Source organism: Pelecanus crispus, chromosome 3 (genome assembly GCF_030463565.1).
Source record: "Pelecanus crispus isolate bPelCri1 chromosome 3, bPelCri1.pri, whole genome shotgun sequence".
NCBI classification, from domain to species: Eukaryota; Metazoa; Chordata; class Aves; order Pelecaniformes; family Pelecanidae; genus Pelecanus; species Pelecanus crispus.
In genome coordinates, this window is record NC_134645.1 from 94,971,659 (window position 1) to 94,989,761 (window position 18,103).

The 18,103-nt window shown below is 44.5% G+C and overlaps 1 protein-coding gene across 1 annotated transcript in view; it reads left to right on the plus strand.

Moving 5' to 3' along the window:
• Positions 1 to 5,199: 5,199 nt before the first annotated feature.
• LCA5 (lebercilin LCA5) overlaps positions 5,200 to 18,103 on the plus strand; it is a 37,904-nt gene continuing 25,000 nt past the window's right edge. The window contains exons 1-2 of the mRNA XM_075707230.1: positions 5,200 to 5,281; positions 17,050 to 17,428. Of these exons, the coding sequence (XP_075563345.1) occupies positions 17,230 to 17,428 (199 nt within the window). The 5' untranslated portion in view covers positions 5,200 to 5,281; positions 17,050 to 17,229. The remainder of the gene's footprint in view (positions 5,282 to 17,049; positions 17,429 to 18,103) is intronic.

Sequence of the window (18,103 nt, forward strand, 5' to 3'; positions counted from 1 at the left end):
TCATACTCAATCTGATGGCTTTCACCAGCCTTTGATCTTTTGCAGAAACTGAGTGTCTAGTCTGTATGTGGTTTGCATGGCCAGGTTTTAGGAGCGAGGGGGGCTACAGGGGTGGCTTTCTGTGAGAAGCTGCTAGAAGCTTCGCCTATGTCCAACAGAGCCAATGCCAGCCGGCTCCAAGAGGGACCTGCCACTGGCCAAGGCTGAGCCAGTCAGCAACAGCGGTAGTGCCTCTGGGATAACGTATTTAAGAAGGGAGGGAAAAAACCCTGCACAACAGCAATTGTAGCCAGAGAGAGGAGTGAGAATATGTGAGAGGAACAACTCTGCAGACACCAAGGTCAGTGAAGAAGGAGGGGGAGGAGATGCTCCAGGCGCCAGAGCAGAGATTCCCCTGCAGCCCCTGGTGCAGCCCATGGTGAGGCAGCTGTGCCCCTGCAGCCCAGGGAGGTCCATGGGGGAGCAGATATCCACCTGCAGCCCGGGGAGGGCCCCATGCCGGAGCAGGTGGATGTGCCCAAAGGAGGCTGTGACCCTGTGGGAAGCCCATGCTGGAGCAGGCTCCTGGCAGGACCTGTGGACCCGTGGAGAGAGGAGCCCACGCTGAAGCAGGTACCCTGAGGGGGATCCATGGTGGGGAAGTTCATGAAGAACTGTAGCCCGTGGGAAGGACTCATGTTGGAGAAGTTCATGGAGGACTGTCTCCTGTGGGTGGGACCTCATGCTGGAGCAGGGGAAGAGTGTGAGGAGTCCTCCCCTGAGGAGGAAGGAGCGGCAGAGACAAGGTGTGATGAACTGACCACAACCCCCATTCCCCATCCACCTGTGCTGTTGAGGGAAGGAGGTAGAGAAAATCGGGAGTAAAGTTAAGCCTGAGAAGGGAGGGATGGGGAGAAGGTGTTTTAAGGTTTAGTTTTATTTCTCATGATCCTACTCTGATGTGATTGGTAATAAATTGAACTAATTTCCCCAATTGCCCGTGTTTTGCCCGTGACAGTAATTGCTGAGTGATCTCCCTGTCCTTACCTCGACCCACGAGCCTTTCGCTGTATTCTCTCTCCCCTGTCCAGCTGAGGACGGGAGTGACAGAGGGGTTTTGGTGGGCACCTGGTGTCCAGCCTGGGTCAACCCACCACAAAGTCGGAATCTCACAGTGAAGTTTCACATCATGCCATACTCCTGCTTAAAGCAAGCAGCATGTTGGTTTAGCTCCCTCATTTATATCATCACGTGTTCTTTAAGTCCCCACTTCTTCAAGAAGTTACGATATTCAAAGCAATACCATGAAGATTTTCCCTTCCTGAGTTTGAACACCATCTTTGTTCTGGCAATTCAGAGGATCTGTTTTATCTATCACACTAGATACAGTCATGGTAATAGTTCCCATCCCGTAAGGCACAGCCATTACTATGTTGCAGTGGAAATCAATAGCATTTTTTCTGTACATCAGGGATTTCACATCGATATTTACGTATAACAATTAAATGAGCATGGGTTTCCCTCACCTGAATAACCCTGGGGGCTTTACCCCTGTTGGCACCTCTGGGAATATCAAACTGTGTGACACTATGACCTGATTTTGTTTTTGAAGGTTTCCACGCTCCTTTCTGAAGCAGCCCTTCCCCTCAGTTAAGCTCTGAAGCTAGGGACATTCCTTTCAAGCCTTCTACTTCCCCCTCCAGCTCTTCAATGAAATACTCCGTTTCAACGACCATCCCACCCAAACAAGCAGTTCAGACATTAGACTGCCTTTACAGAGACAGAAGAAAACTGCACGTTACTTCTTGCCCAGGTGATTCATGTATTTGTCCTGTACAAGGGAATCTGAAATACCACACCATTTAACTGCACTGTATCAACTGCTACGCCAAGTACAATACCTTAAATGCATTACTTGTAGGTTTTAGATTAACAAATTTCCATCCCTATGCCGATATTGCACAATATCTGAATGTATTCCAGTTCAGGAGCTGACTCAAGTATGTTAGCATTATTCTGGAAGGAGCAGTTGATGGAGAAGTCTGATGAGATATCATTTGTTCTGAACAAAAGGCCTGTATTCAGTATAATTCAATACCTGTATTCAACACCTGTATTAAATATACATACTGCCTAAATTCAATACCTATATTACCTACACTCACTAACAATTAGTTTCTAATCAAGCCTCAAATGGTTAGTCATCACAATTAGTCTATAAATTATCAACACACAAAAGTCTCTTCCACCTTGTTTAATGCTTTCTCTTGTTTTTTTTAATTGCTTTTTTTGCTTACAATTTTCCTAGCTACAGTGGGCATGGAGATGGATTATGAATCCCTTTCATCTTATTTACAGCAGCAACAGCATTTCAGATTCTGGCCTGGCCTGCTGCCAGATACAAGCAATACATTTCCTCCAGTTGCAAGCAATAAAATTATTCCGTCTTTGTTATTCTGCATTTCCCTGGATCTTTTTGAAGGACATCAATGATTCTCTGCCAGCATTGCTGTGATGAATTATATGCTTTAGCTGTTTAGCACAAGGGTGAACTACACAAAGCCACAGGAGGAGGAATTTAAAAAATGATCCACATGAGTTGTTTTTTTTTTTTTAAAACCAATTTCATAATAGCAATACAACTATAGCAAAAATATTAAGTGCAATTAGGGAGACAATCAAAATTACAAAATTCATGGACCGGTTGTGGTTTTTTTGCACACTTCATGCCTGTTTTCTGGGATTTTAGTATCAAAGAATTAAAAGCTCCATTCAGCTTGGGAGACTCGATGTCAGGTCTATGCCTCCCAGGTGCTTTTGCGCTTTTGAAATACCTGTTCCTGTCTCCTCTTTTTACAGGAGTTTATGCTGACATATTTATGATTGCATTCTAGCCTACTCATTAAATTACATTTTCAAGAAATGTAATCAAGTATATTCAGAGTTCTTGTGCACAATGTCAGTTTTGAGAATCTCTCAATTCTGACTTCCATAATCCTGAATTTTTTTTCTTTTTCCATTGAAATGGATACAATTTTTCCTCCAAAAATGTATATTCTGGGGGGATGGCAATCTTTTAATTTCAAGTGCATTAAAACTGTATTTTCTCACATATTTCCTTATAATTTATTGTGAAGAAGGTGAGCTTTTTTGCCTGAAAACATTACCTGGGTTAACAAAATAGGTACCTTGTCCTGTTTCTGCCAGTTTATTTATTTTCATTTAGTGGTCAATGAGTGTTAATTTTGAACATTCAGAACTGCAGAGAGACAGTTCTGTGGAGTACAGATCTGTCTCCCTCTCCTGAATGTCCTATTTATGCCTATGAAGGTTACAACATATGCAAGCAGGTTATAACAACTTTCATATGAAATGTTCTGTTTTATCCTACTCCACCCAAATTCTTGTGTCACTTTCATCACAGTGCTATCACAACATATTCCATCAGTACGCAAGGTAGGCAAGATCTGCTATTTCTTTTTCCCTTCCTCTCTCCAGAAAGAAGTTTGCTCGACTATATTCGTTACTAAAGGTCAGCATTAGGGGGAAAAAAAAAAATAGCAGCAACTTGGAGTAATAAAAGCCAAGGTTTAGAAACCCTCTTATTTCTTTGTGGAATAAACCACAACAGCCTTGTTAAATTGGGCCCGCCCTTGAATTCAAGCTTATTTGCCAGCTTTATGCACTATTTTTACCCTTTTGTCAGTATAATCCATTTTGCTTTACGTTCTAGGGTACTTTATAATTTGATACCATTCCCCTCTTTTTCTTTCCTCCTGTTTTAGGGGAGTTTTGCTTTTGAATGACATCACAGAGTGCACATGTCCAGACAGGTATGTATATATGCATAAATTCTGTCATATACTGGTTATTCATCTAGCTTCCCATCCTACTTAGATATTAAAGCATAGAGTATTTTTATCCCTTTTGCTATCTCCTCTGATCAGTCACTACTCCCAGACGTTGCTCTGACCCAAAGCGTCATTTTCAAACCCCAAGTGATGGCAAGCGCCCGAGGCCACCCAAGGTTTCCCTCGACCCCTCTCCTTGGAGGGCTTAGGAGGGGAATGGCTGATTACCACATGATGGGTGCGTGCTAGCTCAAAGATGGCCTGCTGCCTTCACCCCCTGCGCTCCTGGCCGCCTCTCTGACCCTGCACTTGACACCTCCCTCGATTACACACAGGCGTCCCTACGAAACTAAGATGGCGGCGTCAGGGCAGGGCCCCGGAGCCTGCCGGCCCCGGAGCAGGGCCTCGGGGCGGCCACTCCCGCCGGAGGCTCCCCGCTGGGCGGGGCGGGAGCTCGGGGTCACACCACCCAAGGCCCGGCCCGGCCTCAGCCGCCACCTTGAGCCGCCGCCGGGGAACCACGGGAGGGAGGGAGGGAGGCAGCGCCCGGGCGCTGAGCCCCGCTCACGTCTCCCCTGCAGCGCCTCAACCAATCAGCAGCCGGAATGTAGCCTCCCACCAATGGGGAGAGCGGTTGCCCCTCGGCCGCCACCGTCCGCCCGTACCAATCAGCCGCCGGGAGCCGCTGCGCGCCGTCAAGCTGGCAGGGCGGGTAGCCAATGGCTGACGACGAGAGCCCGCCTTCTCCTCCGCCCCGTTGCTCGGCAGCCGCTGTCATAGCCGCCGGGCGCCGCCGCGGCCCCTTTAAGCGTAGCGTGGCAACGGCTGGCGCGTCCGCCGGGCGGGCGGGCAGGTACCGGCGGCGGCGGGGCCGCTCGGCGGGGCCATGGGGCCGGGCCGGGGCCGGGGCCGGCGCCGGCGGGGGTATCGTGGGGCGGAGGGAGGAGCTGGGGCGGGCGCTGTTCCTGGGGGCTGTGGGGGCGAGGAGCGGGCCCGGGCCTAGGCCTAGGCTTAGCCTCCGGGGCGGGGTGCTGGGATCCGCAGCTGCGGATCTTACTCCCGACGTGCTGTGTGGGCCGGGCTGAGCGGTCGGTGCCGGGGCGGGCAGCGGGGACAGCGGCTGGGCCCTGGGGCTCCCAGCGGCGGAGTTCGGGTGCAGAGGAGAGGTTTCGTCCCGAGCACCGGCGGGTTTCAGGCAGTAGGCCTTCAGAAGAGCCGTGTACGCGGGGCCGCGAATGTGCCGTCCCCTTCCTGGGGAGTCATTTGTCGTAGGGTTAAATGTTTGCACTTAAAATGTACTCTCATGTGTAGTCGTTAGTTGTTTTAAAAAGTGTTAATTAAAAATAATATTCGATATGTTCTTTAAGAACAACTCCCCCGTGACGGAAAATTGCTTTGCTTACAGTTTGGGAACTGGAGAACTGCTTTCAGGAATGGCTAAGTTGAACTAGGTAAGTCTACACACACCGGAGGTATAGGTGGAAATAGGAACGATGGCATTGGCCTCCTTGGTAGAGGATTTAGAAAGATAATCTCGTTTCCTGGTTGTAGGACTGGCCTGCGTATTACCTATTTGGACTACAGTTTCCTTATCTCTGACCAGCAACTTACTGCAACTTTTTTATTTTGAGATCTGCTGATGAAAGTAACACTAAGTATTACTGTCACAGAGTCAGATAAATTTAACATTGGCTTTTAAAACCATATAGCATTTTAATTCCCAGAGAGCTGGTAGACCTAGAAGAAATGCATAGTTAGTGGCTGCAGAAAGCTCCCCTAATAAAATATTTGCTTCTCACTAAAGCCTCATCACTGAATATGTTTTGATGTGATTATAATTAATTCTTTTGCTTCTCTCTTTTCTGGAAAAACTACAGTATTTAGATGTGAAAAAAGATGGGTGGAGGAAGAGGAGGAAGACAAATTCCCTTTGAAGTTATTCTTTGCTCTTAAGTTCAACACTTCAATAATTTGGATTGCTGCTTTTGTACTTGTCTGAAGCTGGTTCTTTCCTGCACTGTCCCTTTCTCAGAATAGATGGAAAAACTGAGTGGACCGTTAGAGGTCAGCATTTGTCATATGGTGACCAGTAAAAGCATCTAGCTTCTTCTGGTCTTAGAAGGGTATTAAGATGGAAAAGGACTTAAAAAGTTTTATGAGTCTTGCATTACAGAACTAAGCTCGCAGTGTACTGTGAGAGAAGAATTACTGAGTATTTTTCGTTTCTCTCTATTGCTTAATACCTGTAATCCAGTAGTTCAATTTCTGTTTCTGTGATTTACTTAGGAGTGATAGGGAGACAGTATTCTGTCACCACTGCAGTTGTTTTGTGTTCTGTGTTTTGTCTGTCACATCCTTCACAGTGACCTGGAGCTTCACCATTTTTTATAATAATGAGCATGTTATCAGTACAAAATATGTAAATAATAGCAATAGTAGAAGTTGCTGAAGTGAAGGAGTATGAAATTATGGAAACAAAACTGTTTCTAAAGTTTGTACAGGTCCTGGATTTACTTCAGCCATTCTATACTGATCTGATCTTGATGCATCTGGCTTCTAAAAGCATGAGTGGAGCTTTTGGACGGAGGGCTTAGTAGACCCACTGCTAACCCACAATGTTTTCCTCCTCACAAATTTATTAAACGTACCAGGGGAAAATAGATATCTTTGTGGATCTTACTTACATGAGTTGAACTTATTTTATAATCAACTCAGACTAGTTAGTAACAATTGAAAAGCCAGTGAACCAAAGCGTTTCTTAATTAGACAGTCCTTAGGCTAACTGAAGTAAAACTCAAATATCCTAGTGATTCATTCATTCTCAAGATAAACTTGCATTCTTTATGTTAATCAAATTACATTATAAACTGGTGGAAAACTGGATTTGACAAGACTTGACAGACTAAGGTTTCATGTTTTATATGGAAAATATGATAATATTACTAATTTATACAACTGAAAACCTCTGAAGATTCAGAAAATGTTTTTGGCAATTCCTCAAGGGAGCTTTTATTGGTTCACCTTTTTCAATTTGTTTTCGGTCCATTGCTTTTCAAAGTACTTCCAGAACGCATCAAAAATTGCTGCTTGTTTATGTTGCTGTATGTCAAAATGATTAGCAAAATATTCTCGAAAGTGGGGAATATCCAGTACAGAAGTGATGGATAATTCTAATCCTTCAGTTCTTACAATTTGTCTGTTTTAAATACACTGAGTTATGAAAAGCATTCTTCAAAAAGATTATTGCTTGTTGAGTGAACACTTGTGGGACTGTAAAATAACGGGTTAACTTTAAGTCAGTAAGTAAGGTGAGTGTTCTTGTTTTGTATATAATTAGATATCTTGATGATTGAACGGTAGGCATTTATGTTTTTCCTAAGTGCAGTCCCATTTGTTTTCATTCATATTTGTTTTCTTCTCAAGAAAAAGTCTGTGCATGATGATTTCTTTCTGTCCTTCTGTGTCCTGAAGGCAGACAAAATTTGGGTGTATCTTGGCTATATCTACACTGTTGAAGATATTTGCCCCATAGAATAATCCCTGCCTCCACACAGGGCTAGGTTAACACCTGTAGATGTGGTGGTGCCTCTAACACTGATGTATCCACGCCAGGAGTCCAGGACTCCTCTGGGTGCCACATATGCCCCTGTGGCCCTGGGACAGACTTGCGTCCAAGTAACAGACTAGGTTGCTTGAATTCCCACTAGTTTGTTTTATTCAGCGTGTTCTTATGAGCAAAACAGGGAACACATCTTAGATGCAAAGCCAACAGTTGATTGTTAGTCTAGTTAAAATCTTAACCGTCTAATCAAAGACTTCGTATTAGTCCAGATACTAACACAGTTCAAGTTATATATGGTTATAATGATATAGGCACAAACTCTAGTACCAAACCCTTTCTCTGGTATTATCGTCACCCACCCACTCTCCCTCTGGGACTTAATTGGCTTCAGCTGGGAGGGGGAATTCTTTACAGCAAGTCATCAGCATCCCAGTTCCTTCGCTGGCAGGAGAAGGATGGTGATGGTTTCTTCCTCCTTGCCTTGGGTCTATTTGGAATCATTTGTATATGCTTGTTAACACACTGTGCACCTTGCGGTTTCGGCTGGGATAGACTTAATTTTCTTTCTAGTAGCTGGCATAGTGCTGTGTTTTGGGTTTAGGATGAGAATAATGTTGATAACACACTGATGTTTTAGTTGTTCCTAAGCAGTGCTTACACTAAGTCAAGGACTTTTCCCGCTTCTCTCACCACCCTACCAGCAAGTAGGCTGGGGGTGCACAAGAAGCTGGGAGGGGACACAGCTGGGACAGCTGACCCCAGCTGACCGAAGGGATATTCTATACCATATGATGTCATGCTCAGTATATAAACTAGAGGAAAAACTGGTCAGGGGTCTGCTGCTCAGGAACTGGCTGGGTCAGCGGGTGGTAAGCAATTGCATTGTGCATCACTTGTTTTGTATATTCTTTTATCATTATTATTATTATTTTCCCTTTTTTGGTTCTCTCCCCCATCCCACTGCGGGGGAGTGAGTGACAGCTGTGTGGTGGTTAGCTGTGTGCCAGGTTAAACCACAACAGTTTTTTGGCACCCAACATGGGGCTCGAAGGGTTGAGATAACAGCAGATCTGACCAGAGCGTGTTAAAACAAATTTGTTATAAGCATTCACTATTAGGTTGATAGTCGCTGGTTGCAGTGTTGATTTATTTGCTCTCAGAGTTGTTGTGCTTGTTCTCAGAGTGGTGTTATGTAGCACCTTACTTGCTGTATACGTTCCCTGTTGGGCTGTTTATCACCGCTGGGGGCTGGGTCAAGGTTATAATTTTTCTGTACTGGGTAACACTGGCTTATGATATGATAAAATTACTGGTCAAGAGATTAATCTTGTATTTGTACTCAGCATTGCCATCATCTCCATACTTTGGGAACCATGTCTTGGAAACTTAATAATTACACCCTTTGCCTTTTCTCCTCGGAGAGCAAATTTATGGGGGAGACACGTGGGGACACTTTCCCCCACTCTTTCACCTTCCCCTTCTCTTCCAGGCTAGTTACAATAGCTCTTGAGAATTTTGAATATCCTTGAGATGTTCAAACGAGCATGCTCCTATTGCTATGTCTCCTGAATATGTGTCAGGTCTTGTTTAAGGCTAAACAGCTCTTTAAGAATACCACCCAGAGATCTGCCCTGAGGCTGGATAGTTATGAGTGGCAGGGTGTGTGGAATAGTATGGCAAGTACTTAGGACACTGGGCACCTCCAGTGTTTTGGAACTTCCCCCCTGAACAACTGCAGAATCCTGAAAAACTAATAAGAGATTTGGGAAAAAGTATGCTGTCACCCTGGCAATTCCAGAGAGATGCAAATCACTGCAGTGTGCTGGGGCCTGGCCCATGCTTACCAAGCCCTGTTCAGCACTATTCAGAACCCTCAAAGGGAAGAGAAGGTCTCTGGATCTGACAACAAAGTGACAGGCGCTGCGGCTGCTCCAACCCTCGCAACAGGCACTGCAGCTGAACCAGAGAACCAACCCATGCTGGCATCAGTTGCCACTAAACACAAGAAGAAATATTGGATGAGAAAGTCACCTCCTTTAGTAAGGGAAGAAACTCCTACTAGGAAGGGGAAGGAGGAAGAAGTGGATGAGACAGGCTACTCCAAAGCAAGGCCATCACGAAAAGAGGAGGAGGAAGAGGCAGAACTCATAAACGAGGTGGTAACCACCCAATCCTTAAGTAAGCTGCGAGGTATGTGAAAAGATTTCAGCCATGGTCCAGGCAAGCACATTGTCACCTGGCTGTTCCAATGCTGGGATAATGGGGCCAGTAGCGTGGAATTAGAGGGCAGGGAAGCCAAGCAGCTGGGATCCCTTTCTAGGGAAGGGGACATTGACAAAGCAATTGGAAAAGGTGCACAAGTCATCAGCCTCTGGAGGCAACTCCAGTCAGCTGTGAAGAAAAGGTATCCCCTCAAGGAAGATGTTATACATCACCCAGACAAGTGGACCACCATGGAAAGACGTATCCAGTACCTGAGGGAATTAGCCATGCTGGAGGTGATTTATGATGACCTGGACAATGAGCAGTTATCCAAAGATCCAGATGAAGTCAGGTGCACGTGGCCCATGTGGCTGAAGTTTGTACAGAGCGCACCATCATCATATGCCAACTCATTGGCAGTAACGACCTGGAAAGACGGAGAGGGACAAATGGTAGATGAACTGGCTGGCCAGCTCTGGCAATACAAAGAGTCTCTCTTCCTCCCTATGGGCCTGAGTCTTGGCTGTGGAGAAACTGTCCCAGGAGGTCCAGCAACTCAAAGAGATATGCCCTACTCCTCACCTGTACGGACCAGTATCTCAGCTATTAGGAGTCAATGTTCCTCTGCTCAAGAGGGAGGATATAGTGGCTACACACCATGGGCCACCCTGTGGTTTTACCTGTGTGACCACAGAGAGGACATGAGGAAGTGGGATGGAAAACCTACTTTGATTCTAGAAGCACAGGTACCTGAGTTGCAAGGAAAAGCAATCACAAAAGGCTGTTCTTCAGGAAAGTTGCTGCTCCAGTTTCTAGTGGGCAGTTCCCCAGACAGAATAGAAGGAATGATCCTATTTCCGATCTTAATAAAGGGACTTCTGATTCATATTTACAAGGAGTAACAAGTACTGTGACCAGGACTAGAGGGGCCCTGCCTCCAGCCAGGTGGAGGATAGGGACACTGGGGTTTACCGGACCATGGGTTTGATGGCCTGGCACATCAGACCCACAGGAGTATAAGGCTCTAGTGGACACTGGTGCATAGTGTGCCCTAATGCCACCAAGCTATACAGGGGCAGAACCCATCTGCATTTCTGGAGAGACGGGGAGATCCCAACAGCTAACTGTATTGGAGGCTAAAGTGAGTATAACCAGGAATGAGTAGCAGAAGCACCCCACTGTGACTGGCCCAGAGGCTCTGTGCATCCTTGGCATAGACTACATCAGGAGATGGTATTTCAAGGACCCAAAAGGGTATAAGTGGGCTTTTGGTATAGCTGCCTTGGAGATGGAGGAAGTTAAACAGCTGTCTACCTTGCCTGGTCTCTTAAAGGACCTTTCTACTGGGGGGTTGCTGAGGGTCAAAAAACAACAGGTGCTGATGGCTACCACAACTGTGCACTGGTGGCAATATCGCGCCAGCCAAGACTCCCCGATTCCCATCCATAAACTGATTCGTCGGCAAGGAGTGATCAGCAAGACTCACTCACCCTTTAACAGTCCCATATGGCCATATGTGAAAATCAAATGGAGAGTGGAGACTAAGAGTAGACTACCACAGCCTGAACGAAATCATGCCACTGCTGAGTGCTACCATGCTGGACATGATAGAACTTCAGTACGAACTGGAGTCAAAGGCAGCCAAGTGGTATGCCACAATTGATATCGCTAATGTTTTTGTCTCAATTCCTTTGGTGGCAGAGTGCAGGCCACAGTTTGCTTTCACTCCAGTACACCTGGAATTGACTGTCCCAAGGGTGGAAACACAGCCCCACCATTTGCCATGGACTGATCCAGACTGCACTGGAACAGGGTGAAGCTCTGGAACATCTGCAAAACATTGATATCATCATGTGAGGCAATACAGCAGAATTTTTTGAGAAAGAGAAGAAAATAGTCCAAATCCTTCTGAAGGCCAGTTTTGCCATAAAACAAAGTAAGGTCAAGGGACCTGCACAGGAAATCCAGTTTTTAGGAATAAAATGGCAAGATGGACATTGTCAGATGCCAATGGATGTGATCAACAAAATAACAGCTATGTGTCCATCAACTAGCAAAAAGGAAACACAAGCTTTCTTAGGTGTTGTGGGTTTTTGGAGAATGCATATTCCAAATTACAGTCTGATCATAAGCCCTCTCTATCAAGTGACCTGGAAGAAGAACAATTTCAAATGGGGTCCAGAGCGATGACAAGCCTTTGAACAAATTAAACTGGAGATAGTTCATGCGGTAGCCCTTGAGCCAGTTCTGGTAGGGCAGGATGTCAAAAATGTGCTCTGCACCGCAGCTGGGGAGAATGGCCCTACCTGGAGCCTCTGACAGAAAGTATCAGGGGAGACTCGAGGTCGACCCCTAGGGTTTTAGAGTTGGGGATACAGAGTACCTGAGGCCCACTATACTCCAACTGAGAAAGAGATATTGGCAGCATATGAAGGAGTTCGAGCTTCTTTGGAAGTGGTTGGTACTGAAGCACAGCTCCTCCTGGCACCCCAACTGCAAGTGCTGGCTGGGCTGGATGTTCAAAGGGAGGGGCCCCTGTACTCATCATGCAATTGATGCTACGTGGAGTAAGTGGGTCACACTGATCACACAACGGGCTCAAATAGGAAACCCCAGTCGCCCGGGAACCTTGGAAGTGATCATGGACTGGCCAGTAGGCAAAGATTTCAGAATATTGCCAGAGGAGGAGGTGAGGTGACACATGCTGAGGAGACCCCACTGTATAATAAACTACCAGAAAATGAGAAGCAATATGCCCTGTTCACTGATGGGTCCTGTCATATTGTGGGAAAGCATTAGAGGTGGAAGGCTGCTGTATGGAGTGCTATATGACAAGTTGTAGAAACTGCTGAAGGAGAAGGTGAATCAAGCTAATCTGCAGAGATGAAAGCCATCCAGCTGGCTTTGGATATTGCTGAAAGAGAAAAGTGGCCAATACTTTACCTCTATACTGACTCATGGATGGTGGCAAATGCCCTGTGGGGGTGGCTGCAGCAATGGAAGCAGAGCAACTGGCAGCGCAGAGGCAAACCCATCTGGGCTCCTGCGTTGTGGCAAGGTATTGCTCCCTGGGTAGAGAACCTGGTTGTAAAAGTACGTCACGTATATGCTCATGTACCCAAGAGTCGGGCCACTGAAGAACATCAAAACAACCAGCAGGTGGATCAGGCTGCTAAGATTGAGGTGGCTCAGGTGTCTCTGGACTGGAAACATAAGGGTGAACTATTTATAGCTCGGTGGGCCCATGACACCTCAGGCCATCAAGGAAGGGATGCAACATATAGAGGGGTTTGTGATTGAGGGGTGGACTTGACCATGGACGCTATTGTACAGGTTATCCATGAATGTGAAACATGCGCTACAATCAAGCAAGCCAAGCAGTTCAAGCCTTTCTGGTATGGAGAACGATGGCTGAAATATAAATATGGGGAGGCCTGGCCGATTGATTATATCACACTCCCACAAACCCACCAAGGCAAGCGCCATGTGCTCACCATGGTGGAAGCAACCACCGGATGGCTGGAAGAAGATCCTGTGCCCCACGTCACCACCCAGAACACCATCCTGGGCCTTGAAAACCAATGGCACCCCAGAAAGAATTGAAGTGGGCAACAGGACTCATTTCTGAAACAACCTCATAGACACCTGGGCCAAGGAGCATGGCACTGAGTGGGTATATCACATCCCCTATCATGCACCAGCCTTTGGGAAAACCAAACGATACAATGGACTGTTAAAGACTGCCCTGAGAGCAATGGGTGCTGGGACATTCAAGCATTGGGATACACATTTAGCAAAAGCCACCTGGTTAGTCAACACTAGGGGATCTGCCAATCAACCTGGCCCTTCCCAGTCAAAACTTTTACGTACTATAGAAGGGGATAAAGTCCCTGTAGTGCACATAAAAAATATGCTGGGTAAGACAGCCTGGGTTATTCCTGCTTTGGGCAAAGGCAAACCCATCCATGGGATTGCTTTTGCTCAAGGACCTGGGTGCACTTGGTGAGTAATGCAGAAGGATGGGGAAGTCCAGTGTGTACCTCAGGGGATTTGATTTGTTCTGTTCTGTTCTATTCTATGCATTGATTCATGATTCCACATTACATCTGAATTTACTGCATGTGGTGTGTTTTACATATGTTGAGTACTTATTCTTTGTTCTATATATTACCTGTAACTAGTTTTACCCAGCTCCCAAGACTGCATCCTGTTGATGACCAGTAATTAAGTACAGGTGAGCTGTTATTGCTTAGGGCCCCAGTATGTGTTTGTGCTTTCAGGCACCTGCAGTCACCCCATGCCTGTACTCCTCTATGCTGCATTTTTGCAAGGGTTGTAGATAGTTTGCTCTGCACAGAATAACTACTTGTTATTGCTGTCTGTTATTTATAAACATAAATGTAACAGTAGGTGCTAGACAATTGTACAAAGCTAAGCAAAAAGCTAAGGCAAATTAGGTAAGTTGCCTGGTTGTTAACTAGTTTTGTTGCAGCTAAATAAGCTATAGCAAAGCTCCAGGCACCCAAGATTAGTTCAGGCAAAGTCTGACAAGTTTTGTGGCCCATGTTGTTAGCTGGAAATGAAGCTTTTGGCTGCAATGACAGCATCACAGTTTGTGTGGATTACAAACACAACTACTGGTTTTGATGTTTTTTTCAGCCAGGATGACTGTAATAATATGCGGTCTGTGTTACAGCCCTCCAGAGTACTATTTTTATATTTTATATTATTTTAGTATTTTAATATAAATATATTAGTTCCCCCCATTCCCTGAGATTCTGTCGTGTGGAGACAGAACTGATGCAGTCTTGCCTGTGCACTCTCTAGAGAACAGGTTGTCCCCAAAATTCTGCCTGTGTTTCAGTTTGGGCTTGGTTTGGTCTTCAGGGAGCAAAATAACATACATTCTATGCAGATGCTTGTGAGTCCAGGACTTAGGAGTGGAGCTGTTTGGGAGTAGGGGTGCACCCTGATACGTTCTAATATTCTTACATGATCTTAGTTTTGCACACATGAACATGTCTGAGGGTCTTCACTACACTTAAAGACAAACAAGATAATACAATTATGGTTAGATATAGACTTTTGAAGTATCTTTAATAACTGCGTTATTTCAGAAGAAAAAAGAACAGTCATTACTGACCATTTGAATGTTCTCAATAACTGATACCTTCTAGCATGTGTTTAGCAATCTCTCGGACAACTGATCTCAAGCATAGCTTGTCTTCTTTCTGGCTTTGCAGTGCAATTTTATTTTTCATCAGAATCCTCTCTGACATAAGTTTTAGGTATGTAATTTATTTGGACCACTTTGAAAATATTTAAGTGCTTAAAAAACATTATTTTGGAAAGTTATTCCCTAAGTAAAGAAAAACAGTCTCTTCAAATAATGCAGTATTAATTTCCCAACAGCTTCCCAGTTTAGAAATCTGTTGGGATATTTATTCCTCTGATTCCTTCTGTATAGATTATGAGGGCAAATGGATTCCAGTCACTGGAGACAGAGTTGTGCTAACAGTGAGCTGGGCCAGAAAGCTTGAATTTGTAGTGAAGCCTGTCTTGGCAGCTGACACTTCTGTTCTCTTTGGCTATGCAATTCTGCATGTATAGACAGTGCGATAGAAGGCCAAGAAGCATGCTAAGTTGATTTTATTGGGAAATAGTACAGTGAAAAATTTACGGCTCATTTACAGGTATGCCCTGCAGTACAGAAGATTTTTCATTGAAAGCTGCTCAATTTTTTGTGTGTAGTTTGCTTTAGCATTTAGAAATGGGCTAGAAGCTTATGTCATTCAACAGGCAGAACTGATGGGCTCTGATGCAAGTCCTATTTATTCACCCATTAGAGGCTTGTTTTCCTGAAGTTGGATTGAAGGGAGATAGATGGTAAAATAAGCTTGAGAGCTGTGAAGAGCAGTGAGAGAGACAAAAGGCATAGTCAGTAAAATACTTCCTAAACTGATGAGAAAAGTCTTTTGACTGAGAAGGTGAGGAAAATTTTGGATATATTTTCTCCATTATATTCTCAGAAAGTGTCTCCAAAAATGCAGAATAAGGTGATTTTACCTTGAGATTAGGGGATTTTTCTGTTTACATCACAAGACAGGCTGCAGGAGCAGTCCTCCTTGTTTTATACCTGCTGCAGATAAAATGTGTACCATATACCAGCAGTGTGATCTCCCTTATCAGATACACAAAACCCGAAAGTCTATATTTGCATTTTCCTATAAAGCACATCATACAAATGTGGGTGCTCCTACCAGTTCTTGAAGGCATGAAACACTACATGTTGTAGGGTATGAGTGTACTTTCTAGGTCAAAGACTGTGTTACATAGGTACAGTCTCATTAGTGGTTAGGGAGAGAATGTCCTCCAGACAAACGGGACAGCTGATTTTCAAGCCCATTATTTAATGTCCTTGGAGTGTCAGAAACTGAGATATGGAAGATTTAGTCAAATTTTGCAAATATCTCAATTCTAGTCACATGAATAATTTGTTAATTTATTTGGTTAAAAAGTTTTAAAGTATGTTTAAATTACTTCCCTGAATAGTGTCAAGCTTTCGCTTGTCTTCTGTTTTGTTTTCCAAATGCTTCTTTTCCCCTCTTTCTAACTTGGGAGTAATTTCTTATTCTAGATTTAGCTCTGTTAATTTTCTGATTTCTCTCTTGGGGATGAAGTGGCTCAAACTACTGAGCATAATACTTAGTAGCATTCCTAGATGTCTGTCGCATTTAATATAAATAGTAAGGCTAATGTAGCGCAGCACGTGACATAAGGTTATAGGAATCCTGAATGATTTTACAGGGTTTTCTTTACCTTTTTTTCTTAACTAAACATTAAAACCATTTGTCGTGGTTTAACCCCAGCTGGCAACTAAGCACCACACAGTCGCTCACTCACTCCCCCCGGGTGGGATGGGGGAGAGAATTGGAAGAGTGAGAAAACTCATGGATTGAGATAAAGACAGTTTAATAAGTAAAGCAAAAGCTGCGCACACAAGCAAAGCAAACCAAAGAATTCATTCACTACTTCCTATCAGCAGGCAGGTGTTCAGCCATCTCCAGGAAAGCAGAGTGTAATGGTTACTTGGGAAGACAAATGCCATCACTCTGAACATCCCTCCCTTCCTTCTTCTTCCTCCAGCTTTATATGTTGAGCATGATGTCATATGGTGTGGGATATCCCTTTGGTCAGCTGGGGTCAGCTGTCCCAGCTGTGTCCCCTCCCAACTTCTTGTGCACCACCAGCTTGCTCACTGGTGGGGTGGGGTGAGAAGCAGAAAAGGCCTGGACTCTGTGTAAGCACTGCTCAGCAGTAACTAAAACATCCCAGTGTTATCAATACTGTTTCCAGCACAAATCCAAAACACAGCCCCACACAAGCTACTGTGAACTCTATCCCAGCCAAAATGAGCACACCATTCTCACTTCTTTCCTCTCTAAATTGTTACAGAAAAAATGCATTCTGAATGATAACTACTGCTTGCTGAACTGCACAGATCTCATGCTTTGGAGATCAAGATGATAAATCCAAGGAACTAATCCAGCTGCTGCCATTGTGACAACTGAAAGGTCCTTTGTGTCAAAATGAACAGTCTTTGAGAAAAATCTGGAAAGCAGTTAAATCTGAAAAATGGGAGAAAGAGTAAGGAGCCCAGATTCTGAACATGACAGGACATCAGATGGGGATAAAAATAGTGACTCCTATTATTCAGATGAAGATAATGCATCTCATTCATCTGGCCACTCGCCAACACTAAGCTATCCATCTACAAGCCAAGAAAAAAGAGATCACAAAACACAAACTTCAAACAGCCTTGTGCACTACCAAGGTAGGTAGATAGCAGAAATTGCTGCTTTGTAACTGCCCTAAAGAGTTAATTATCTTTGAAAGCTGAAATAAAAGTGGGAAGCTACCATTATGAGAATCTACAAATAAGGTTCATGTGAATTATACTACAGATGGCAGGTAGACTGTAACTGCTCCATTGAAAATTGAAATAAGTCTGTTCCTGCATAAGGAGGATTTTTGGTGATTTTCAGAAGTATTCATGTTTTTCTTAACAAGTGAACTTGGATCTTACAGTAGCCTTTTGTTGAATCGAGGCTGAGGACTCAAGGCAAGTCCTTACTATGCAGTCAGTAAAAGAGAGACAATTGTTAAAATTTCTCTGACAAAATAATCCTGAAAATACCTCTCTTGTGGAAGTCTAGTTGACTAAGCTTTACAGTGTAATACCGGGTACCATCAAAAAACAAACAAAAGACCACTAATGTGGCAAGAGAAAGAAAATGTGTTTGGTGAAAGGTAGGTGCATGTGGAAATTCAAAAGAAAGTTTTTCCTGGTCCTTCCTTGAGAGTAAAATGTCTCCAATTTGAGATGAAATAGCTGTACTTTGAGCTCCCTCACACACACCTCACCTACATAAGCTGCTTTCTTGGTCGAGATTGTGGGGAAGTGAACATCCCTACAGAAAGGGAGAGAATGGTTGTACAGGTCCTGGGC